At 41.8% G+C, this 23,956-nt stretch overlaps 3 protein-coding genes across 8 annotated transcripts; 1 reads left to right on the top strand and 2 right to left on the bottom strand.

Moving 5' to 3' along the window:
- Window positions 1-5: 5 nt before the first annotated feature.
- LOC147193064 (nuclear distribution protein nudE homolog 1-B-like) lies at window positions 6-8,351 on the bottom strand. 3 transcript variants are annotated; one of them, XM_086132384.1, is made up of 9 exons: window positions 8,229-8,351; window positions 6,868-7,038; window positions 6,294-6,447; window positions 4,084-4,232; window positions 3,659-3,795; window positions 2,864-3,088; window positions 1,831-1,919; window positions 1,455-1,573; window positions 6-1,361 (listed from the first exon to the last, which is right to left on the bottom strand). In XM_086132384.1, the coding sequence occupies exons 2-9, from the start codon at window positions 6,957-6,959 to the stop codon at window positions 1,313-1,315; spliced, it is 1,014 nt and encodes a 337-aa protein (XP_085988510.1). In that variant the 5' UTR covers window positions 6,960-7,038; window positions 8,229-8,351; the 3' UTR covers window positions 6-1,312. The 3 variants fall into 3 exon arrangements, with proteins under 3 accessions (XP_085988510.1, XP_085988509.1, XP_085988508.1); XM_086132383.1 differs by having other exon boundaries at window positions 8,161-8,315; XM_086132382.1 differs by having other exon boundaries at window positions 7,915-8,314.
- Window positions 8,352-9,265: 914 nt separating this feature from the next.
- On the bottom strand, window positions 9,266-14,243 carry LOC147193063 (mpv17-like protein). 3 transcript variants are annotated; one of them, XM_086134024.1, is made up of 5 exons: window positions 14,145-14,243; window positions 12,684-13,339; window positions 12,121-12,191; window positions 11,925-11,954; window positions 9,266-11,226 (listed from the first exon to the last, which is right to left on the bottom strand). In XM_086134024.1, exons 2-5 carry the CDS (start codon window positions 12,988-12,990, stop codon window positions 11,008-11,010), a joined length of 627 nt encoding a protein of 208 aa, XP_085990150.1. In that variant the 5' UTR covers window positions 12,991-13,339; window positions 14,145-14,243; the 3' UTR covers window positions 9,266-11,007. The 3 variants fall into 3 exon arrangements, with proteins under 3 accessions (XP_085990150.1, XP_085990152.1, XP_085990151.1); XM_086134026.1 differs by having other exon boundaries at window positions 9,266-11,130; XM_086134025.1 differs by lacking the exon at window positions 14,145-14,243 and having other exon boundaries at window positions 12,684-13,421.
- Window positions 14,244-14,938: 695 nt separating this feature from the next.
- On the top strand, window positions 14,939-23,889 carry crlf3 (cytokine receptor-like factor 3). 2 transcript variants are annotated; one of them, XM_086133621.1, is made up of 10 exons: window positions 14,945-15,055; window positions 16,766-16,879; window positions 17,740-17,880; window positions 18,327-18,534; window positions 18,612-18,699; window positions 20,168-20,345; window positions 20,499-20,727; window positions 21,146-21,284; window positions 21,348-21,460; window positions 22,236-23,889. In XM_086133621.1, the coding sequence occupies exons 3-10, from the start codon at window positions 17,764-17,766 to the stop codon at window positions 22,514-22,516; spliced, it is 1,353 nt and encodes a 450-aa protein (XP_085989747.1). In that variant the 5' UTR covers window positions 14,945-15,055; window positions 16,766-16,879; window positions 17,740-17,763; the 3' UTR covers window positions 22,517-23,889. The 2 variants fall into 2 exon arrangements, with proteins under 2 accessions (XP_085989746.1, XP_085989747.1); XM_086133620.1 differs by lacking the exon at window positions 16,766-16,879 and having other exon boundaries at window positions 14,939-15,055.
- Window positions 23,890-23,956: the final 67 nt, after the last annotated feature.

Here is a 23,956-nt window from a genome sequence, read left to right as displayed (position 1 = left end):
CAAAGTAGAAAAACAAAATAATTCTTTATTGAACATATCAAGAGCCAGTGCCGATCTGGTCAAGAAGAGCTACAAATCTCAGAGAGCTTCAACAACATTTCAGTCATGTTTCCATCAAAAACAACTTTTGAATACTTTGACGGAAGGCAGTTCCAAGCGCAGTACCACAAATGGCCACACGGTGCTGGAAGCAACAGGACTGGACAGGGCTTTAAAAATTTTTTTTTACTACTTTTAATGTTGATAATTATGTAGGCATATTAGGACCACGTGGAAAAGAAAATAATAAAAGCCAAGTTGTCGGTTTCCAAGGTTAGTTAATTTATCAAGAGCAACTTTCAGAAGGTTGTTCTTTGAACACTTTTTCCCTTCAAGCAATCGGACAATTCTTGAAGGGAGAGGGAAGAATTGTAATGAACACTTAATATTGCACTGTTTTTCTTAAAGAAAAAGAAGTATGCCATTTCTCATTAAAAACAAAACTACAGTGTAGCTTTATTTCAATGTATTTTTCTGGAAAAACCTACCCTGAGTTTCTTTTCCTGGAAAAAAAAATCTGATTCTGGAACAATTAAGACTTTATTTCTATATTGTCTTTTTTATTGAATCTTGAAAAAGGTACTTTTATTCTCATAATGTGACTTTTTGCAGAAAACTTCCACTCTTGAAAAACTGCGATTTTTTTATAAATCTATTTGAAAACGATTTTTTCCTATAAAAATACGTACTTTTGTGGGGGGAAAACTATTTTGAAAAATAAACTTGTAATATTAAGGTAGTTCAAGCAATGAAGCAATTGGTTCTTGAAAAACAATGCTATTTGTTGAAAAAAAAACTACAATTTTTGGAGGAGGAATGTGCATGTTTTTCTTCTGACAAATGTGACTTTAATTGTTTGTTTTTTAGGTGTTTACTTTAAGAAAAACAATTTTTGAGAAAGATTCACAATTAATTCTTGAAAATATGACTTTTTAACAATGCATTTCCCCCTCCATCGTGTGATGATTTTTATGAGGTCTTGGGGAGAAAAAAAAAACTCAAATCTTGTGGCCCCTGACCACCCCCAACTGTGTGTGTGTGTGTGTGTGTGTGTTTACAATACCCATTTTTGAGCAAAATTTTACAGATGATATGAACAAAATGTCACTCATCCTCTGTCCTGTCACAGCAGTGCAGACAGTGTCGCCAAAAAAAAAAGAACCATAGTCAGTCAGTGAATGAATGAAGTGCGAGTGCCTCCGGACGTTTTGTTGTTTCTTACACACGTGGCCACACCGGGAAAGTGCCGAGACGTTGAAATCTCTCTGATGTCTCACAGCAGCAGTTTGGCTCCTGCTCCGAAGTCCAACCTCTTGACCAGCCTGCGTAAACAATCAACAAAACTTACAAGGCGGACATAGGCGGTGAGGCAGGCCAGCATTCGTCACAATGATGAGAGCGGCCATCTTACTTACCCTTTGTGGTAGAGTCCGTTGGTGGTCTGCGCATTGGGGATTTTCTCGGCGGGTAGCCCGGGGCCAGCTGGCTGCTCGTGGACGTACTCGCGACACGATGCCAGCTTGGATTCCAGATTCTACCGGCACATCACAACAAATCCTGCGTCAGGCTGCAGAAGTGTGCACACCCTCTTACAATTACATCAAGGCTGAAGTCAGAAGGTGCTAACAGTGGCTCTGCAAGTTCTTACAATGAAGGAGGCTGCCTTTCCATTGCTGTTTGTTTGAGAGCAGAGTTTCAAACCCAGAATCTTTAGACCGCGAGGCAGCCGTGCTAACCCAAGGCCCTACCGTACCAGCGGAATATAATCATCCGAGTGCAAAACGTTCTCACCCCGACTTTCCTGAGCAGCTCGCCGACGATGCTGAGTGCCGAAATCCTGGCAGACGTCGTCAGAGGACTCGCTGACGCGCTCACGTCACCTGATGACAAAACAATTTTCACAATTCAGCTTTGAATTCATTCGGATGCAAACCACTGGAATTCATGTTTAAATTAACGTGCGACTCACTTTGAAATCAAAATTATTTTTGTATTAGGTTGAAATATTTTAGAGTCATAGTTAATTGTTTACAATTTTTTCAAATTAATGTTCAAGGTTTCAATCAATTTTAATTGATATTTTAGGGTTTGAATTAACATTTCATTAAGTGTCAAATGTTTAAAAACAACATTTAAATTTCAATAATTTAATCAAAAGTGTATCACCAGTTTCATCATTTAAAATCAACAGCAGTTAAGGTTAACTTAGTTTTGTTTAGGTTAAATTTAAAAATGTTTTAATTGGTGTGTAAAAGCCGAAATGTTAAATGTGCGTTTTATTCGAGTTTAATTAAAGTTGAAATCGTTTTTAATTCACATTTCACAAAGGTTCAAATCTTTTTTAATCAACATTTTAATTTTTTTTATAAAAATTTAATCAAAAAAATGTAATCAAAATTTAAATCATGTTGAAATATTTTTGTCAACATTCCGTTAATGGTAAAAAATATATTTTACCATTTAACTAAATTGTTTTTATTATCATTTAACTCATGAAATGAAATCAATTTAACACTTAATCGAGGATCAATGAACATTGAAGTGTGTTTTAAACCATTTTAAATGTTTAATTGAGATTCAAAGCACATTACATGAACATGTCGGTCAGGTTTAATGAAGATGGAATTGGAAGTCCTTTGAACTCAATGTTGAACGGCGCTCGAAATGCTGTTTGGTGATTTCCTCCTCTTGTTTTGTGTTGAAGAGGGAAGAAATTTCATCTGTGCTGTATGTTTTACATACACTACATTTGACAATAAAGTTTATCCAATCCAATCCAATTTCATGCGTGGCGTGTTGTGTTGTGTTGCATGCCTGGACTCACCCGAATTGACGGACGGCGTTTGGGCTTTGGTGGCGGGCACTCTGATGGGCGTGTTGGCAGGCATTATGACTGGAGGTGTGAAGGGAGGCGTGGTGAATGAGGCCGGGGCGGGGACCGAAGATGATAATGACGACGATGATGATAATGATGAAGGCTCCATAGGGGTGCTGGCCACGTGTGCGTGCGTGTGCTGCTTCTGCTGTACGGCCAGCTCCTGGCGCAGGTCTGCAACACGTCAGTTATCACAAAATGAAGAATTATGAGAAAATGACGCCTTGTCCTTCAACAATTCTGATTCCATTCTTGAAAAAAATATTTTTTTTTCATTTTTAAAAATTAATGTTTATATATATATATATATAAGCAATATTTTGTAAAAAATAAAAATAAGTTTTGCCAGATTTTTTTTAATACAACTATTGCTATTGCATTGCACTTTTGAATTTTTCAGCTTTCTAATATCCCCCTCTATGAAAATATTAAATTGTTAGAATTAAACATAACTTCCATTTGTTAAAACGTTCATTTATTTATTCTACAGAAAACTCATTAAATATTGAAAAACATTCATCACTTAAAATAATTTGATGTAACATTTAAGGGTCATATTATAATTGGGTTAGAAAAAACATTTAATTCATTTTTAAATATGGCATTCAGCTGTAATTTTGTTTAAATCGTTTGGAATTAAAGTTTAAGTGGCATTGAATGAAGGTCTCCTTAAAATGCCATCTGCCGATGAATGAGAATGAGCGAGTGACCGCATGAGTGAAAAAATGGGAAGTATGTCGGGACCTCTGGCCTCATCCTTGAGCCTCTGCACGGACTCGCGCAGGTTCTCCTTATCGTCCAACTCGCTCTCCAGGAAGGCGTTCCTTTCGATGGCCTGGTTCATGCGCAGCTCAAAGTCTTCCAGCGACATGATGGTGGCCCTGAAACGCAACAAAAACCCAAGACTGCATTATCAGCCACATAGCGCCCCCGTGTGGGTGCCACTTTTCATGCCGCCTACAGATAATAATAATAATAATAATACATTTTATTTATAAGCGCCTTTCAAGACACCCAAGGACACTTTACAATAACAAAAAACACAAAACAATACGGGTTGAGCAGCGGCAGCCAAAACGCGCCAGCGTTCACTCAACCCGAAGGTCAGAAAGAAACCACAGGGGAGGGAGAGAGGGAGAAAAAAACCCACGCTCGATGTTGAAAATCACCTCTTGGCCCGCTCCAGGTCGTCATTGGCCTGTTCCAGCTCCCTGATGTACTTGTGCAGGTGGTCTCGGATGGACGTGGCCTCGGCCAGCTCGCCCTCCATCGTCGACATCTGCCGGCACGCCTCCGAGTGCTGCGTGCCGTACTTCTCCTGGAGGGACGGAGGAAGGGGACGGTGTGAAATGACGTGCCCAGGAGAAGTGCCATACAAAATGAGGCGCAAAGTGACACAGGTGACAATTAAAGCCATCTGTTTTCTCCTGAACCTGGGAAAATTTGCAAGTTCTGTGTGTCCCTGCCATTCTGTCGGTACCTTTCACACAGTCCAGTGATGCGGTGGATGACGCCAGCCTTTTTTTTGCGCGGGAGTGGCTGTGCAGTTGAGGGGAGCGGTGTGAACAGTGGCACATTTGCATGAGCCCACAAAACCATCTGACTTGAAGAGCGATGTGGACTAGCCTGCGCCAATCCCCCCCCCCCCCCCCCCTCGGGGCTGTTTTGATCACCCTGATGTAACCGTATCGGACACCGAGATTGAAACGACGCCGTTATTTGTGATGTGATTTCAGAGTTCTATGGAAGAACAGACATGGCCAATGGCGTCAACAGCTGCTTCCAGCTGATTCTCCTTCCCTCAATCAGCTCCTCTGTCTATGCGTGCGCAATTTGCGAGGGGGGTGCGCGTGTAACGAGCCATGAAAGCCAACATACATCAGCTGATCAAGAGGAAGGGAGGTCCTTTAAATAGACCCCCTAGATTAACCTTACCCACCAAATAAAATGATCGAAACAAGTCATTCTTTTAAAACTATTTCAGTCCGAAGCGTACACACTAAATATGAATTACATTTGAAGATGGGAACGCACGTCAAAGTTACGTAACAATGGTTAACCTTGCAAAAAAAACAAACAAAAGGGGTGAAAAAAAGGAGTGAAGTTGGTCTGCGAATTGTTACTTGAGAATAATCAGACTCAAGTTAAAAGCTGATCCTCAAATAATTACTCAAAACTAAGTATACAGTGGAAAATTACTCAAGTACAAAGTAACTGGGGAGTAACTTCTGATTACTTTTTTTTTTAAACTCAAAGTATTAACGTCCACGACATCTATTACCACCCACCTTTGCTCATAAGCACAAAAGCAGAGAAATGACCAAAACAAAAAAGCAACAAATATCAATAGTAGGTTCCAAATATTAATTATCAATAGCAGGCTATTGTATGGTTTTGTGCCATGTTAAACTCTTAAAATTGCAGGGGCAATTTTTAGAATGTTTAAAAAAAAACAAAAAACAAATAACATCCTCTGGCACATTCCACACAGCCAACATGACTTGAAACCAAAAAATGGAATCACTCAAAATGGAACCCCTCAAATGAACTCCAACACAAATTGGTGTGCCTAATATTTTGGCCAGCGATTGATTGATAAATGACCATTTCCACCCCTCCCCGGTGAAATATCAAATGAACAAAGACTCATTCAGGGCCAGTCTGTGTTCTTTGCACAAACGCGAGACGTCACACGTTCTGCTCGAGTCTCGTGGGGCGCTCGCCTTGAGCATGCAGCTAACAAAAATCTTCTCATGCATGGAAATGGACACAAAAAAAAGAAATGCAGCTTGCTTTGGATTTTAGTGCCCCCCCCCCCACAAAAAAATACTGACATCATTTTAAGGGTTTTTACTGTCAAGATGCAACTCTGAATTTTGTCTTTGGTGTAGTACGATGCGCCGGGGCAGCGCTAAGCAGAGCTTTTACATCATAATTACCGGTAAGCAGGAAGAGGCAGAGAAGGTCTTCAACTAATCACCAGCAGTAGTTCTTGAGAGAACATATTGTCTGTGAGAGTTGTTCTATGCATTGCTGCTGCACGTGTTGTTTTGAAGCTTTAGAATTACTGCAACGAATTAGCGTTAGCATTTCACATCATGTTATAGCATTTTGCTAGCAAGATTGTTTTGACTGATCATTTTGCTGTTTGTGGGTCACCATTACAGTAAATTTCAAATGTACAGCTTGGAGTTGCATGCTTCGCCTCTTATTTCGAAAACTTTACACAGAGACTACTTTTCATTTTCTCAAAGTGATGTGGTACAAGTCTCTCACTACTTGACCGCAAAAGAGTGAGAACGGGCACTTCAGAATATAAACCGGGCTTCAGTGTTAGTTTCAGTGTTAGTTTCCCAAAACAGACAAGCGGCCCGGTTACCTTGTAGTTTTCCAGGTCCATTCGCAAGCGGTTGTTGGCGGCCAGCAGCTCACGGTTGCGCTTCTCATAAACTTTGAGCTCTGCTTCCAGCTCGGCCTCGTAGTCACGACTCATTTGCTGGAACTCCTGCAGCTCCTCCCGGGCCTCCTCCGCACTGGAAACACAAAAAGAGATCATAATTGGACTTTACTCATTTAACCGAGCACGTTTTAGAAACTCATACAATGAGTACTCGTAAGTTTGTTTCCGAAAAAAAAAAACATGGTGCTTATTTTCACTGAATTCCACGAATTCTACTTCAGTCCTGTGGCAACAAACATAAAATGCCAACGTGAGCACACAAGATTTGTTTTTCTCATCTGGCACACCCAGCAAAAACAAATGTCCTCTATTGGCGCAGATCATCAAAAAAAATGCCTGCGATGTTTGATGAGACCATGTGAAAAATGTGCTTTCATAAACCTCAGAGTAAAATCAACTCAGATTTGAGATTGCAGATAACACCAGCAGACATGTCCTTGCCACAATGTCAACATCTTTAAAAAAAGGGGCTTTTAACATGAAAAAAACAAACTTGTGCTGGTGCTTGGCAGCCTGTTCCTTCCAGTGGTGCACTTCCTCCTTCAAGGATCCAAAGTCAGGGGTGTCAGGATCCTTCATCTCCATCGCCAGCCTGACCCAGAGCAGCCTGAGACGAACGGCCCAATTTGCCCGGATCGGCCTGGTGCAGTCAAGCCGTCTAGACCTGAAAGGAAGACCATTTCGAGAGCTTGAGTTGCAGCTTCTGATGACAAAATCTACTCATATCATGTATAAAATGAATAGAAACTGCCCACCAGGACTTTCTTTCACATTTGGCATATGACTTATTCATTATTCTCTATCTTGCTGGGTTGCCATCAAGTCTGTAATGAAGTGTGTTTCGAAAATAATCAGTTTTCTTCTACTTTGGACTCTTTAAAATGAAACGGCCAAGTGTATGGAAGATAGAGTTAACGAAAAAAATTCTCTTTCAATTTGAGACTTACTGATTTTCACAGTGAGTTGGGTGCAGTCAAGTCGGCAACTAAGTCCATTTCGGGGAAAAAAGGCCAATTTTTACCTTAAGACCTTTTCATGCAATGTACTGGCGTGTCGCATATACAACAGAGAACTTGCCCTTTAGAGTTTTCTCTCACATTCGGTAACATAATCAATGATACTCATTTGGGTGCATTCAAGCCAGCCACAAAGTCAGTTTGCAGAATCACCCAGTTCAGTCTCATTGATACATCTTAATGAAAAGACCTTGTGTATCTATAAAAGTGATAGATATTACTCTTTGAGGCTCCCTCTCGCATTCGGCGATATACTTATTGAAGTAACATCTTTTAAATTCGCTGCCAATAGATTAACTTTATTTACTGTACAATTGTGACAGCGGCAAACAACGGCCAGAAGAGACGAAAACAGGGGCGTCTTATTATTTGGATATATTCAATGTTGTCGCTTGAAATTGCTGTGAAAAATAAACTTTTCATACAAAGTTTTAACATGTTAAGACACGTCAAAAACTTGCCCGAAACATAACGGTCCTTTAAATCCCTAGAAGGTTGTGACGACAAATTCTGAAATGACTTACTTGTTGCGGGGGGTTAGACAGCTCAAACGTTACAATTCAAAGAAACAAGAGAGTCAATGGAATCTCCTCTCGCCTTTGAAATGCAAATAAATTAACTGGCCGTGCTAAAGGGAGTTAACCATTCCAATCCCAGATGACATCAACATACAGCAGTTCGCCGGCGAGAAAATGTCGTTGAAAGGCTACGAAACGCCCCAAACTACACACTCGCTGTCGTCCGACTTTCTTAAAAACGACCACTGTTACCGGCTTGATGTTTTTCCGGGAAATTAAAGCCACACTTCAGCCCGAGCTGGGAGTCACAAAGTTACTACCGTCGGGAGTCGAAGACGTCGAACAATAAACGCTGCCATTCACATTGTCCGGAACCGTCCACCAATCACAAGTTACGTGTCCGGCCTCGTTTCCGCTTCCTATTAGTCGTTAGTACAGCTGCCTGTTCCGTTAAATAGGCGCGGCTTTAGTCTAACCATCCAATCAGATGGAGGATGACAGAAGAGGCGTATCTGCATAATCTTCGCAGTCTAGACGTTTGATGGGTGTGCGTGGTGATGCCTTCACGTTCTACCAAAAATCCGAAAACGGCAAAACTTTGAGGAATATAATGCATTTGGGGGAAGTAAACTCGCGAAATTGCGTCCACGGATGTGCTCTAATTACTTAAAACAAGCAAAGACATACTTTTTTTGAACAAGATGTTTTCTTTTGTTTGGTTTCATTCAGAAAGTGTGAACCGAACCATTAAAAGTGTTGCTAATCGAGATTTGGTAAATTTGTAGCACCTGATTGTTTCCTGGCCTCTGATTGGACGATTCCACTTCCTGTTAGTGTTAGTTGTGTCATAGGTCAACAAGGGTCAACTGTGTCCTTTTGAGAGGGATTAAGGCGATCTGATCCTAGTTAATCCACACAAATGCACCATCGGTTTACAAAAACCTGGTCGGCACTCTGACTCTGTCCTTGATACCTATTTGACTCGTTTTATCCCGCGACTCTTTCTTTCAATGTTGATTTCCCTTCATAGGCGGCATCCTAGGATACTAATTGTTGAGCGCGAACAGTCAACTCAAAAAGGCTTTTTATTGTCAAGCAATACTACATCATATGTTGATGGAAATTTCTGGGTGACATCCTGGGATAGTCTGGTAGAAGTGGAATGGTCGAGTTATAAAGGGGATCACTTTTTCACATCACTCTGAAACCAGATGTTAAAACAGTCACATACGGATTTCCATGGCCATTTATTCAACCCCCCAAAATTGGAATGTCTGAATGATTCTAAAACAATTACTTTTGATGTCACTCTGAAATCAGAGATAATGACAGTCACAAAAGGCATTTTACTCTGCTCCGAGATGAAACTTTTTGAGTGACATCCTGATGCAATAAACCAAGTTGACATTGTTTTGATCTATGTTTTTTATTGTTTTTTTGAGGGACAAGAAAACAAACATGAAGTATGCATCTCCCTAATCATAAGCTTGCCAGCCCTTGAAACCAGACTGAATGGTCTTCCTCTTCCGGTACTTAGTTGTCATTTGCTTCCATGTGCCTACATGCCACTTAATTACAATTCAACAGACATCAAGTAATCACCGTGGACTGATCTAAGTTACAGTTAAAGTACATGATGAGGTATCTTGGTTGATGGCAATCTAGAGTCCAGTTGCTGCCATTTAACATTTGCGGATTTCAAGTATGACATGCTGATGAATGAACCCAGTATGTCATTTTAATAAAAAATAACTTGGTACTCTTCCAAGGCTCACTTGTGCTGCCATTGTAAGTGAAATCCCTTTTATGACGTTGCCCAAACGGGAGCTGCATACCTGTCTGGCCCAGACACCGAAACTAAGACGACTGGCGTGTACGTCAGAGGTAAAAAAAACAAAAAAAAAACAAAAACAGTCAACACAAACGCTGACATGTGTGGACATGAGAAGGCACAAAAAGGCGTCAAGTAGAATGACCGAGCCCTTAAGTTTAAGTTTCGGGAGCAGCACTGAGTGGTGCGTTCAAGTGGAGCCATGTGAAACCTGTTTAATTTAGATTGCTTTTGATAGTCAAGGGACTAATTTGTTTTTTAAAAACTAGTGATGGGCCATCGCATTAATATTATTATTATTTTTTAAGATTAAACAAAAAGACATCTTAAATGTATACATAGATGTTTCCCACTTTATCATTTAGAATGAATCAATGATCCAATTATTTAATGCAATAAATTCAGTTGAAAAAGTAATGTGAAAAATAAATGCATTTAATTAATACATTTGAAGGCAATTCAGTAAAATAAATGCAACAAATATTACATAATCCTTTCACTATTTCTTTCCACGAATGAAATGAGTTAATTGAAATGTATGCCATTTTCTTTTTCTAACTTGATGTTCTATTCACTTATTTAAATAATTGGTTAATATATTGCAAATGAGAAAGTGAGTAGATTAAACAATTTTCTTAATTGTTTGAACAAAATAAAAATCTTTGTAAAATGCACAATTTTACATGTAGATCAATTCATTACATTCTTTAATTTAATATAATGATAAAATAGTCAAATAAGCTCTTTTACATAGAGCATACATTTTATTTTATTAGATAATAAATTCACAATCATATATTATATTTAATGTAATTTAAAAAGGAAATATCTATGATTAATAGAGTTTTTTTTAACAAACAATGAGGTTGTCCATCATACCATATTTAAAAATATTAAAGCGGCACCACGAATTTGTTAAGGATGTGTTTCCTCACATGCTGCGATTATATTCGTCTTTGATACTTCTTGGCAAAATAAATATAGTTAAACACATTTATATTCATATATTAAAAACTAAATATGAGATCAAAGTTTGTGTGTGCATTTGGTTGGCACAAAAGATACACGCTAATTGCTTAGCATTTTAGCAACAGGCCTTTTCTGCCTTTGCTTCTGACTGGCTCAGCTTTATGGTTCCAGGGCTACAGCGCCACCTGTTGCCTTGGCATACATTTCAAAAACACCCACACATGTATGGACCCACTGTACATGGTCATGGTCTTGGACCCAGCAGATGCTCTTGGTTGATATTCAACAGTAGCATCTGACTAGTTGTCCTTGTGGGCCTCTCGGTCCCGCTTCTTGGCCAGGCGGGCCTGCCGCATCTCCTCCAGAGTCTTGCGGGGGTCCATGACGAAGGCCAACGCCACGCCGACCGTGCCGTCGCCGTCCTGGCGGGAGAAGCAGAGGAAGGTGGCCCACAGGAAGGCGCAGCAGCCCATGAAGGCCGTGCGCATGTGCAGAGGCAGCAGTGCGAAGTTCAGCAACTGACAACACACACCTTACAATTAGTTTCTTACAATTAGCTTAGCATTTAGCAACACACCGGGCACAGTGGGGCATGGTTATTATTAAATACCAACTTGCTGTATCACAATAACTTAATCATCATTGTTAAAAGACATACTGTCAGTCAACATCGGCTCATGTATGTATCATGATTAATGAGCAATAAACTGTCATTTAACAACAACTTGTGTTTGTTTATTGTTATCAGTTCACACACAGACATTTAACAATATCTAGTCCATGTTTGTAAGGATTATAAAAACATTAAACTTAAAAAAAAAAAAATTGCAATCATTAAATCTCCACATACTGGAATTTAACAATTTCTCATTATGTTTATCATCGTTCAACATGAACATACTGATATTCAACAACGACTAGTCCAAATGTATTATTATGATTGATTCATATAGTTATTTATAAACCACCAGTGCATGTTTCTTCTGATCATTAATCAGCAATACACCGCTCATTTGACAAGTACTAGTGTCTGGTTGTCTTGAGTTGTACTGACGGCGAGCTGTCAGTCGTGTAGTGTACATGCCACCTCTGCTAAGGTCATTCATAAATAGAGACACATTCTTGGCAGGCGCATTCTGGTCAATACAAATAAAAAGGAGGGAGAGGGTTGTAGAATATGAAGAATGTAATATGGATAATGATACATAATGTTTACCTGCATGAAAGGCCAGTACATGAGTCCAGTCTGGAGGAGGAAATGTAATAATAGAAATATTTTTGGATTATCAAGGACATTCGGGGAGCACCAAAAAATACAATTTCGCCCTGATTGAGATACTATGCAGAGGTGTGTGTAATCTGGGTTCACCCCACTGTCAAAGAAGTGGACTTCCCCACGCACCACCGCTCACCTTCCACGTGTTGAAGAACTTTTCCCGCCAGTCTTCAAAGATGTCTTCCTTGCCCTCAAGGAAGCTCACCCCTCAAGGACAAAAGAGAAAAGAAATATACATTTGTGGATATAGTCATGATAGACCAAATTTCACGTGGCTAAACCAAACTATGTATTTTCCAGGGCTGCATTTTTAATAAAACACAAGTTTAATTTTTTGGGTAAGTTGAACTTGAGCAGACAGCTTCCTGAGTATTTATTGATGTTGTTTCTTCGAACTTTTTTTAAAATACATTTGTGATAGACATGGCCACATTTTTTTGTTGCAAAAATTGGCAATGTTTTTGATGTGTGTATGTGTGTGCGCGCATGCAAATTTTATTCAATATAAAAATAAATGATTGCTGATATCTTTCCAAGTATATGTTTGGGGAACCCCCTGTGGATAGCCTTGCCCGTCCAAGGATAAATATCTAGTTCCGCCACTGCATGGGACCTAATTAGCCAACAGTTTTGAAGTTAAAAAAAAATCCCAATTATAACCGGGACACCACAAAATCGGTTTGTTTTTGTTCCACTCACCCGTGTAGAAGACACTGGTGGCCAGCGGGGAGGCGAAGCTCTGGTCCAGCAGCAGCTTTCGGAAGAGCATCCCGGCCGACTTCCCCGGGAACCGTCGCTCTAACGCTCTCATCCAGAAGTAGTTGAAGTTCCCGTGGAAGGTGACCGCCACCACGGCCACATTGCGGGTGTGCGTATAATCCAGTCGCTGCCTGTGAGCCAGCAGCTGGTGCAGCAGATCACCTCCGGCGAACAGGGCTCCGTACAGCGTCACGTTGGCCAGCCAAGGGAAGCGCTTGACGGTCTCCCGCAGCACCAACGTCCGCATGCTCAGGCTGGAAGTTCCTCTCGAAGCTGCAGTTCGCTGCGCTCAGGGCGCGCGCAAACTGTACATCCAAGGGCGATTACGTCACATGGAGAGGTTTCGCGCAAATCACGTTGCTCGTTGAGTGACGTCATCGTCAGCTGATCGAAACAACTGCTCTGAGGAGGCTCCCAAAGTGGCAGATTGCCTCGGAGTCTGCGCACGACGAATTTCCTCGGTCAGGTGGCCAATCCTGCGTTAATCCGATCCTGTGTGGGCGTGTGTTATTTGAGTGGAGCAGCTGCGCCCTTTCTGCACCGGACACGCTCACGCGAGTTACTCAACCTATAGAGGTCGACGTCACTGGAGCACGCTATACAAAGCATAAACATACAAAGGATGGCATACTGTTTTAGTGTTGTAGATAACCCCCACACCTCTACACACACACGCACACACACGCACATACTAACGTACTTTTGACATCAAGACACAGTTCGCTTTTTTCGTGAAAGTTTGATTTTTCAGTCAACAAATTGCCTTGTAAGGAGTTGCCACTGTTGTTCCGTTTTTTTTACTTTAAAAACTGTGTGTGGTAACTCGTCCCCAGATCATGTCATCAATGTCTATGCCTCTCGCCAACAGTAATGACAACATCTGTTTTATATATTGAAAGCTCTTTGTAAGAAAATAAGTACATTTAAGTTTAGTTGTTGCAAATGATCCCTTTTGCTAACATTTTTGTATAGTATCGAGGATATAAGTATATATATTTTGTCAATTTCTAATAACTAATGTAGCCATAATTCTGAGAAGAAAAAACGTTTTAACATTTGGAAATGTCCTACCCCCCAAAAAATAACCAAACAAACGAACAGTGTGCGTCAGTGTATTCATTGACAGATCTTGTCTGTCACGGAAAATGATCAAATGTGGTGGCATTTGATGAACATGCATAGTATGTTGAATACTCACGGTTTACACAATTGATATATGTAATTCTAAACAGTCAGATATATTGCATGCACCTTTGGCGGCATTTTTGTTTGGTGTTGCATCATGAGAAATCTTCTCTGACAAAATATGTGCCCCTTAGCGCACTCAAAATTTGGAGATACTGGTTTAAACAAACACAAAGGAAAGCATAACCTCTTGCTTTGGAGCGGTCATAAAAGTACCTCCAGTCTGGATTGCGTTCGGCTGTGCCTTCGGATTTTTAAGGTCCAACACCAGCAACTCGTGCAGCTCCAGCAGGAAGATGTCCGCGCTACTCCGATTGCAGAAAGTAGTCAGCAGGCGGCGCTCATGATCACCCAAGGCCTGCTTCTATGTCCTCCTTGCAGAACTTTTCAAAATGATCCCGTGGAGACATGGTGAGGGGCAAATTGAAGTGCTCGCATGATGCAGACCATTCTAGAAACATAAGAGTTGGAACCTGACCAAAATACTTCAGCTCGGGGAGAAGTTCAGTTTAAATCTTCCGTCGTCATCAATTGACTGTCCAATAAAATGAAAAAAAATTAATGGGTTAAAAAAATAGTAGTAAGATAAGACCCCCAAGAGATTTAGGCGGAAGAAGCAAACGATGACCCAAAGACACAAATGTGACGTTGTGTCGTGATCGTTCACACCCAACCTCACATTACACGTTTGAATGTCGATTTATGCGTGCATTCGTCACTTTTCGCTGGGTTCAAACGAACACTTTTGTTAGTTTACTCAATGCAGGTCGTCTTACTAAAAGGCTGTGAAATTCTCAAAGCATGTACAATATTACGATCCACATTGGACATGCAATGACTTCACTCGCGCACAGGCACAGGCGCGCGTGCACGCTCGAGCACTCACAACGTCAGATGATCACAAACGGGCGAGAGGGGGTTGCCATTGGTTGAGTAGCATGTCAATCAAAATAAGACGCTATGCGATTGGCCCTCCGTGCTTAAAGGCCCACACCAGCGTCATTTGTGGACTTGAGTGTTCAAGTTGAAGTCGACCGAGCGACTGAGGCAGCGTCGCCTGCGGTCGGGCTACGTTGAGTGCAGTCTGGATATCGGCGACGAAATGAAGGCCAGAAAAGTATAAAAAAGTAAGGTTGACGTAACAAAGTGCGCATTTGATCGTGTCTGTGTCTTGTGGATTCTTTGTTGCGGATAGGGAGTCTTATCGCCATCGTTTGTGGTCCGAGTCAGCATGTCGTTGTCTTTTCGGCCACTAGCTCACTTAGCTGCAACTTTCAGCCGTCTCGTTGGTGTTGGTCAATGGGGAAACCGTTCTAAAATATGATTCGTGGGCCGCACTCATTGGCAAATTAATAACCGCAACCAGAGCTGAGCCTCTTAGAAGTCGCCATTGTTCATTGCAACTTTTGGTTACATTCCCCAATCACTTTCTGTTAGATTACACACTTGGTTGTTTCCAAAAAGTTTCCTTTCGACTTAGCACCAAAGCCGATTTCATCCAACATTGGCTGAATTTGAATGAACATCGTAGTTTCCTTATTCTGTTCCTTATTGTAGTGTTTTGACATCAGAACAAAGGTAAAAAAAATAAGAATTGTGCAACTGAGTTTGGTTTCTTGGCGTTAGTACCCACAGAGAACAGCTCTTACGTTTACTTTTAATTCAGACTAACGTTTTTTTTTTTTTTTGCTCCTTGCATTAAAATAAAACCGTTGTTAGCACAACCTCTGCTATAGTTAGAACATAATCCCCTTTCCTTTGCATGACTTAACTATGTCGTTTTGCCATCGGGGCAAACGTATAAAATGTGAGATTGTGCAGCTGAGTCTGGCCTATTTGCATCAAGCGCGAGATATCAGCTATGAATGAGCTATTAAGTTTGAACCTTTAAAATGAATAGCAATAGCTTTGTTTTGCATTCCACAAGAGCCGATGTGAAAAAAACCCTGATATATTTAGGAAATCATTACTTCTCTTTTTTTATGATGGATTGTCCAGTCAGGCAAATGTAAAAAAGTGAATTGTGTGACGGAGTGTGGCTTGTTGACAGCAAGAGGAATAGATACAGGCTATAAATAAGTGATTAAATATGTGTGCGTATATGTGTGGCATAATTGCATGACAACAAGTAGAAGAAATACGGAGGATGTTGTAACAAGTGGCGACATGTCTTTCGGTTGATGATAATTATGCGGGTTTGCTGTGCAAGTGCCATCCATAACTTTGCTCTTTGTCAGAGCATGTGTGTCAGAGCACTGTTCCATTTAACAGTGGAACATAAAACCACCTCATCACGAAGTACAATGCCTATTTTTAAATGCGACTCATATTATATCTTGCAGGGTTTCCTGATGTCGAATCGATCTTACAGATGACCTATGACATGTTTACACACTGTAGTCAGTCAGTTATTGAGGCCTGGACCATATTGAGGCCTGGATGAGCAGGACTTCCAAAGAACCACTTTTATCCGCAAATTAAAGCAGAGATGGAGCTAATTGTAGCAATTACACCCGTGCAGTAAGACCAGACTTTTTTTTTTTTTAAATTCAGCAGCTGCATGTTTTCTTCCTTGAAAACAAGAATTACACACATGAAAATTAATGACTTCAAGGTTCTTACTTGCTGGGCAAAAGAAGGAATATATAAGTCATAATAAAAGACTGGGTAGTTGGTGGAATGTGAGAAGCGTGAGAAAGTGCGGGACTATTGTTGGGCCTGAGCATGCCTCCATAATTAAAATACACGTTAATTGGCAGCAGTGTGTAAACAAGACACACACAATTGTTTGGTGCTATTGTTGATTCATTTGGTATTGAATCAGTGAATTTTTGCAGGGGGGAGGGTGCGGGCTGAAAGTGTGTCTTCGCTTGCAGTTCCGCATAAAGAACCCTGAGGCTTTTTGAGCGACTTCCGCTTTCGACGCGGCTGAGGAAACGCGCTCGACCACAGTGAGTCCCAATAACGAGTCACAATAACACACAAGGAGAGAAACCCGAATGCTGGGCAGTTTGTAGGTACGTTTCGGAGCTGGCAGGTGTAACTCAAAAGTTAGCCGCTGTCAATAGTACCATGTTAACAAAACACACACACACACACACACACACACAAAAGAACAGTATTTTTGATAATATGTGACAAAAATGTATCTTTTGGCTTTTTTTGCACAATTAAGAGCTCCCAGGGGTCATAACTCATTGACGGGTGCCGTTGTTTTTATTCGTCAACTGGAATCCGACCTATTAGTGCTACAATGAATATTCGTCAAGTACGTAGGCATGGAAGAGGGTCTTGCCTCGCGCTTCCATGTACTTCCAAACTTCTATGTTATTGTAAGTAATGAACAGACGCCAGTAGCTGGCGACAGTGCATTGCAAATGGATTTGAGATCCAGCACAGTTTTTAAATGGAAGATAAAGATTAAGGGTGAATCTCAGTTTGTCACGTCGGTTATGTTCAAAGTCAGACGAGTTTCAAGTGATGCTGGGCCAGAGTATATAAATGTATGGTGTAAACACAGTGTGTGTTTCAGTAATTAGACAAAAACGTGTGTTGACTTGGTAAGACCAGGTGGTGCAAATGGCAAAGGAGATATTTATAAAAAACAAAACAGCTGATCAACTCAAGCTATGTAGTGCATAATTTTCCCTCGTGGAGGCAGCACGTCATAATACAATGTGGGTATGTCACGCATGACAAAATTGATTGAATGCCAAAATTGTCTTGACTTTGTGATGTATGTGATGCGGTCACGGTAATACTACGCTAGCTGTGTGTGCTAACTTGCTGTGTGTGCGCGTGTCTGTGTCAGCGAGGGAGCGAGCAAGCGGCGAGGATGTCGGCGGAGGTGGACGTGCTGATGCAGGAGGCCAAGGAGAGCATCGAGGCGGCGCAGAACTTTCGCACCGAGCTGCAGCAGAGACTCGGGGGACTCAACCAGGCGCGACAACAGGTCAGCTTTTTCTCGGCAGCTGCAGGATTACATCATCATCAACATTAATACATCATCACCTGGGATACGAGGCAAGACATGAATGCGCAAGTTAAATTCTTCAAAGTCCGTTAAGACAAATTTGAAACCCTACTTTAACACCCTAACTCCAATCTAAACCTTTTTAAATCTCATTTTGTGTCCCTGGCGGTGGTATCTCTTCCTTCCTGTTAGGGTGAGGAGTTATCCGAGTAGCAGCAGCATCGAACAGTAAACAATGTCTCTACTTCCTGTCGCTGTCCCTCAGGCCCGCAGGCATGCTCGCTGTCAACAAACACTTTTTCTTGTTTTATTGTCGTGTTTGTTTCCACGGGAGACACGATGACATGCGTGCACCAAGATGGCCGACAGGGGTCGTACTCATGTCAAGATGATTCTTCATTCTGGCGCTCGTTTTCCTCTGCCAGGTGCGGGGCAGTTCGACCCAGGCCCGCGATGCCCTCCGCAGGCACTTTACCGAACTGCAGGCGGCGGCCACCCGGCTACTGTCGGAGCGACTGAGCGCACTCCTCGCCGAGGTGGACGCCATCGAGGCGGACAGCGTCAGGCCTCTGGATGACTGTCAGAGCCTGGTGGAGTACGGCATGGGCCAGGCCGATGAGCTCCTTCGAGAGGGTAAAAAAAAATAATAAATTGAACGCATTTGCTCAAGTGTTCATTGCTGAGTCATAATGACGGCATTGTCTCCGCAGGGGAAGCGGCTCTGCGCTGCGGTCTCGGTGAGAAAGAAGATAAACTGGGAAGCTTCACCAAGAAGGCCATGCACATCCAGTTAGACAGGTACATTGGCCCCAATTAGAGCTGCAGTAATTATTCGACTTAAACCGCCCCCATTCCGCATAGGTAGCTTTCACACAGAATAAAGGGGTGACTGTCAATCAAAACTAACTCACAGAAGCAGGATGGTGGCTGTATGAAAGGGAACATTGTAAAGCCAGGACTTGGCCACGAAACGAAACACCAGAACCGCAGTTGGATTGGATAAACTTTATTGTCAAATGAACTGTATGTGTAACATACAGCACAGATGAAATTTCTTCCCTGTTGAAGTGTGAATTCCCATTTTCTGAGGTTGCAATGGAGGCAGTGGCAGCCACACTTGCTTTCGATGGAAGTTAGTCGATGGGTGTTGATTTTTGTAACCCAGTCCTGTCTTTTTTTTTTGTTTTTTTTTTTTGGTCATCCCTTTTACGCAACTGTTGTCCCGCCTACTTTACAGCCCCTTTGGTGCAGTGAAACTCCTCTACAATGAAATCATGTTTGCAGCAAGACATTTTTCACAACAGAGGACTTTTCACTATAGCAAATTTAATCTCAGATGTAAACACACACACACACACACAAACGTGTGTACACGCACATACAAACAAATTTGTCCTCTTTATTTTTATTCCAATAGTGCATAAGTATGATCATACAATTATTTGACACTTCATATAGTCAGTATAGAAAGAAAAAAAGGGAAAGAAATTGCGAAATTTACGATCAGCTTTCACTTTCATTAATTTCTTGGATAATGTCTCTTATTTTGTTTCCTCGGTCTTTCATTTTGATCACTTTTACCCTTTCTTCCAGCGTCAGAGCTCTTCTTGTCTTAGCTGCTTGACATCCAAAGGTCCGCTTTGTAGCCATTTTAGCAATGCAACGTTCTTGCTGTGTCTGAAATTAACAATAACAAATATATCCTGGACTACTGCGCATGCGTAAAAGGCGCTTATAAATGAAATGCATTATTTTTATTATTATTATAAACCAGTGTGGTGGTTGCTGTTGCCGTTTCCGAACGAAGCAGTAGAGGTCGCTATTGGATTCGACTTCATTGTGGTGAATGTCATCGCGAGGCAAGAGCAGAGAAAAAGATTTTGTATAATGCAACAGGGTTTTTTTTCTGTTTTATGGGGGGCAGGGATGTGGGAATGGTGTTAATGCATGAAGATTTTTTCACACTAGGGGGTATTTTTGCCCATGTAGGTTTCGTTGTAGAGGTGTTTCACTGTAGCATCAAAGATCGGACGGTGGCCGTGTGAAAAAGGGGATAGCGGAATGTCAGGATGGGGTTGTTAGCTGCCAACAGTCTTCTTCTGCCCTGGCAATTTCCCAACTTCTTCGGAAGCATCAACTGCCCCCCAAATTTAAGATTCGCTTGTGCTGCTGCTGTTGTATTCAATGTAACTTACCTATTTGATCATTGTTATAACAAGATACTGTAACCTTACTTAACTGTGCCAACGGCGCGCTTGCGTTGCAGCCTGCCGGAGGTTCCGGCTCTGGTGGACGTCCCGTGCGTGTCGGCCCAGTTCGACGACTCCCTGCTGGTTCTGTTGCGTGAGCGCGCGTGCCGCCACGGCTCGGTGGCCTCGCACCCGCCCGTCCTCATTGAGGAACTGCAGGAGAGACCTGGGAGCATCTTGGTGCGCTGGTGTAAGGTGAGCTTGCGGTGGGGGCTCTCATACCCTGTGGCACTGCAGCAATTTCGGAGTTTTAATCACTCTTTTGTCATTTTTCCGATGAAAAACACATAGGTAGTCTTGGAGCATTATTTGAAAAGTTGTTTGTTTTGGGCACTTGGTGGTTTTTAGGTGGATGAGGACTTTGCTGCCGCAGATTACCGGCTGCAGTACAGGCGCTCGGGCAATGGGGGGAGCCAGTATGAGGATGCCTACGTGGGGCATGACACAGACTTCCTGGCGCTAGGTCTGGACCCTAACACTGACTACATGTTCAGGGTGTGCGCCCGAGGCGAGGGCCGCACTGAGTGGAGCCCCTGGAGCGTTGCCCAGACAGGATACACCACCATGGAGCCGCATGGTACGTGCGCTGGACAGCCTCTGGGTCGGGCACGCCTCTGTCTGTCTGTTTGGTTGGTTTTGTTCCTGCTCTAGGAGTGCGTATGTATCTGAGTTGCTGGTGCATGCCTCTTTGTGTTCTTGTCTGGGATAGTGACGTCACGCATGCGCCATGTTACGTTGAGACCACATTGAAAAATGACAAAAGAGGAAGCAGAGAGATTTTTTTTTCTTCCCCAATGTGGAAATCCAGTCTCTATTTAGAATTTTTGTCAGCTAAAGAAAATATGATGGTACATCCCACACTCTGCTGTTGACAAAGTGTTATCTAGCATCAAAAACACTACCAAGATGTTAAACAGAGTAGCCATTGATGTTAAGTGAAATCCTTTTTTGAAAAAATTTGTTTAAATAATTATGTGTTTGTTTTATGTGTGCAGAGTGGCGTCCAGGCACGGAGGGTTACATCGTGAGTAGCAGACGTAACATCGCCTTGAGGAACGATTCTGTTCCGTCCGGCTGCCCTGTGCTTTACTCCAATGCGCCCACCTACTTCTGTGGCCTCACGCTTACCTTCAAGTATGCGCGCACACACACGCACACACACACACACAGATAAATGTACGTTTTTGTCACTTGAAGGATTTCGGCCACCGGTAAGCCTGACCGCCGAGACAGTTTGGGCGTGTGCGTGGACGGAGAAAAAAGCTGCCGCTCGCTTCAGAGAGATCAAGCCGTCTCTATCTCCACCAATGGTAACAAATTCAGCACTTTAAATTCCTAACAACACTTTGGTCCGCCAATATGTCACTTGCATCATTCAAATGTTGCTCTATCAAATGACCTTGAATGAGCAGAACGCGTTGAAGATGGAATGGTTTGAATTTGTCAAAAAATGTAGAAGGTGGAGGAAGAACAAACACATTTTTGGGGGATTTTACTTTGAAATTTTGACCTGTGAACAGTGTAAGTTGAAACATTTCAAATCGGTGGTCTTTTTTTTTTTTTTAAAGGAATAAGAGTTTGAATTGGTTATAAAATGTAGAAATTAGATGATAATTTCCATTTTGATTGGGAATGAATAGGTACATTTTTGAGGAAGTTTAAGTTGTAAAAAATGCTGAATTTTTGGGTAAGTGGGAATTTTCGGCATGTTGAAAATCCTTCCCAAGGTGGATTGAATGAGGTGAATGTTTTGAATTTCAAATGGGAAAGATATGTGCAATTGAAAATGATTAGCGATCATTTTTTTGTGGACATTTTCAAAGTGAGAATGTCGAATATTTTGTCAATGGTTATTTTTGTCATTTTTCCTCATGTTGAAAATTGTCCCTAGAATGAAATACATGAGCTGAATGTTGTTTTGAATTTTAAATGGGAGGAATAAGATTTCATTTGTTGAATTTTCACGTTGGTGGTGTAGAATAACGTACAGTATGTGTGAAGGCTTCACCCTCCACGCAATAACTAGCTGTTGGAATATTGTGAAGATGATTCCGAAGCATCTCTAATAACGTTGTCGGTTGACAGGCGCCGTGTACGTCAACGGGAAGGAGATGACCAATCAGCTTCCGTCGATCACCCTGGGTTCGGCTGTGACGTTCGACATGGAGGTGGTGGGCGTGGTCCCACTCAACAATGACCACGTCAGTGACAACGTCGGCAACAACGTGAGCAGCTTGAAGCTGCGCGTCACCATCGGCTCAGGCAGTCGCGAGGTGGTTTTCGATTGGCTGCTGGACACGGCCGTAGACGGCCTCTTCTTCGGGTGCGCCTTCGCGCATACCGGCTGGAAGGTGCTCGTCTTTTAATGGACAATGCAGGACATAAACGATGCATTGACACCTCCATGTTCCGGGAACTTTTAGTTCGTGTTACTTCCTGGATTAAGGAGCATTTACGATTACGTAAGGTTCCTGGATCTCTTGGAAATACTGCTGCCCCTAGTAGGTTTTTCTTTTGGACCCAAAACTTTCCTCAGTACTTAATATTTCCTGCAGTCCAAATACACAATAGATGTTTGTTTGGTTTTTGTCCCGTTGAAGTTCCAGGAGCTTTTAGTTCTTAGTGTTTATAAATCATGGAACTTACTGGTTCCAATCAGGTATGATGAACCCATTCCAAAGGCTCCTGAACCTCTCAAAACCAATTTGATGACCTCATCAGCCCCCTGAAGCCATTTTGTAGGACTCGTATACATTAGTTGATTATTGTGTTTACAATCACTTAAAATGGCGTTCTCATGCCTTTTTTTCCCCCAAATACAGTCAAACCTCGGTTTTCAAATGTCTCTGTTCTCGACCGAATCGGTTTTCGACCGAACTGAGCGCACTTAAATGCGTCACTTGACTCGTCTCGCCTTCCATATACAAAGTGACGCTTCCTCGTTTAGCGTTACATGGTGAGCAGATGTGTTCAGTAAAGATTTCTTTTTTTTTTTTTAAAGCGTGGTTTCGGTTTTCGAACAGCCTTCTGGAACGGATTATGGTCGAAAACCGAGGTACGACTGTAGATGACTATTACTCCCCTTCCTGGAAATTGTGTGAATCAAAAAAGACTGAACACCTGACAATTTTCATTTTTTCAAAAATCTTTGATACTGTGAAACTTTCGAGTTTTTTAGTTGTGCACGTGTCGGCGTGATCATCTAGTGTGACATCATAGTGTGTAAGGTGCCAATAAATGAGGGGGCCCACAAACTTTTTGTGGGTACTACAAACTACAGGGTGGCAAAAAAATGTGATGGCAAATTCTGGAAAAAAGTTCCGTAAAACATGGGGACAATCTTTCGGACTTATTTTTTTTTTTCAGTCAATCCTGCTTACTGGTGTGGTTGATTGACCTTGTGGGGAATTGTAGACTAGGCTCGCTTCAGGTACAAAGTTCTCTCAGAAGCTTGCCTTGTGTGATCTTAAGTGTCTTTAACAACAACAAAAAAAAGGATTGTTATTGTAATTGTTACTAATATTCTAGATGACTGTTGTTCTATGGAGGATATGTTGCCAAAAGGAGTTAGTATTTGCTGATGTTTTACACAAGCTTGTAATCACACGTGTCTTTCTTTTGTTCACCCGGTGAAGGATGAAGGCGTCCTTCACTGTGGAGCCACAAAATGTTAATATTCTTTTGTTTAAAAAGAAATGTGATTGATCTATGTCCTTAAATAATAAACCATTCACAAAGATTTTCTGTCCTTCTGATACAGTAATTACTTTTATGACTATACAGTATATGCCCACCCAAACTCTGGT

This window comes from Hippocampus guttulatus, chromosome 16 (assembly GCF_054856545.1).
Source record: "Hippocampus guttulatus isolate MCC_2025c chromosome 16, RoL_Hgut_1.0, whole genome shotgun sequence".
NCBI lineage: Eukaryota > Metazoa > Chordata > Actinopteri > Syngnathiformes > Syngnathidae > Hippocampus > Hippocampus guttulatus.
Note: the sequence above shows the minus strand (reverse complement) of the source record. Positions and strands in the feature narration are given on the sequence as shown.

Excerpts from the sequence above, each read along its gene's own strand:
- LOC147193064 (XM_086132384.1), bottom strand. The coding sequence starts at position 6,959 with ATGGAGATGAAGGATCCTGACACCCCTGACTTTGGATCCTTGAAGGAG. Across the intron at positions 6,448-6,867 it reads GCTGCCAAGCACCAGCACAA|TGCGGAGGAGGCCCGGGAGG; the intron begins GTTTGTTTTTTT and ends TTGTGTTTCCAG. Across the intron at positions 1,362-1,454 it reads AACGGACTCTACCACAAAGG|GCTGGTCAAGAGGTTGGACT; the intron begins GTAAGTAAGATG and ends TTGTTTACGCAG.
- LOC147193063 (XM_086134024.1), bottom strand. The coding sequence starts at position 12,990 with ATGCGGACGTTGGTGCTGCGGGAGACCGTCAAGCGCTTCCCTTGGCTG. Across the intron at positions 12,192-12,683 it reads CACCAGTGTCTTCTACACGG|GGGTGAGCTTCCTTGAGGGC; the intron begins GTGAGTGGAACA and ends TTTGTCCTTGAG. Across the intron at positions 11,955-12,120 it reads AGTTCTTCAACACGTGGAAG|ACTGGACTCATGTACTGGCC; the intron begins GTGAGCGGTGGT and ends TTCCTCCTCCAG.
- crlf3 (XM_086133620.1), top strand. The coding sequence starts at position 17,764 with ATGTCGGCGGAGGTGGACGTGCTGATGCAGGAGGCCAAGGAGAGCATC. Across the intron at positions 18,535-18,611 it reads CGATGAGCTCCTTCGAGAGG|GGGAAGCGGCTCTGCGCTGC; the intron begins GTAAAAAAAAAT and ends TTGTCTCCGCAG. Across the intron at positions 20,728-21,145 it reads CACCACCATGGAGCCGCATG|AGTGGCGTCCAGGCACGGAG; the intron begins GTACGTGCGCTG and ends TTATGTGTGCAG.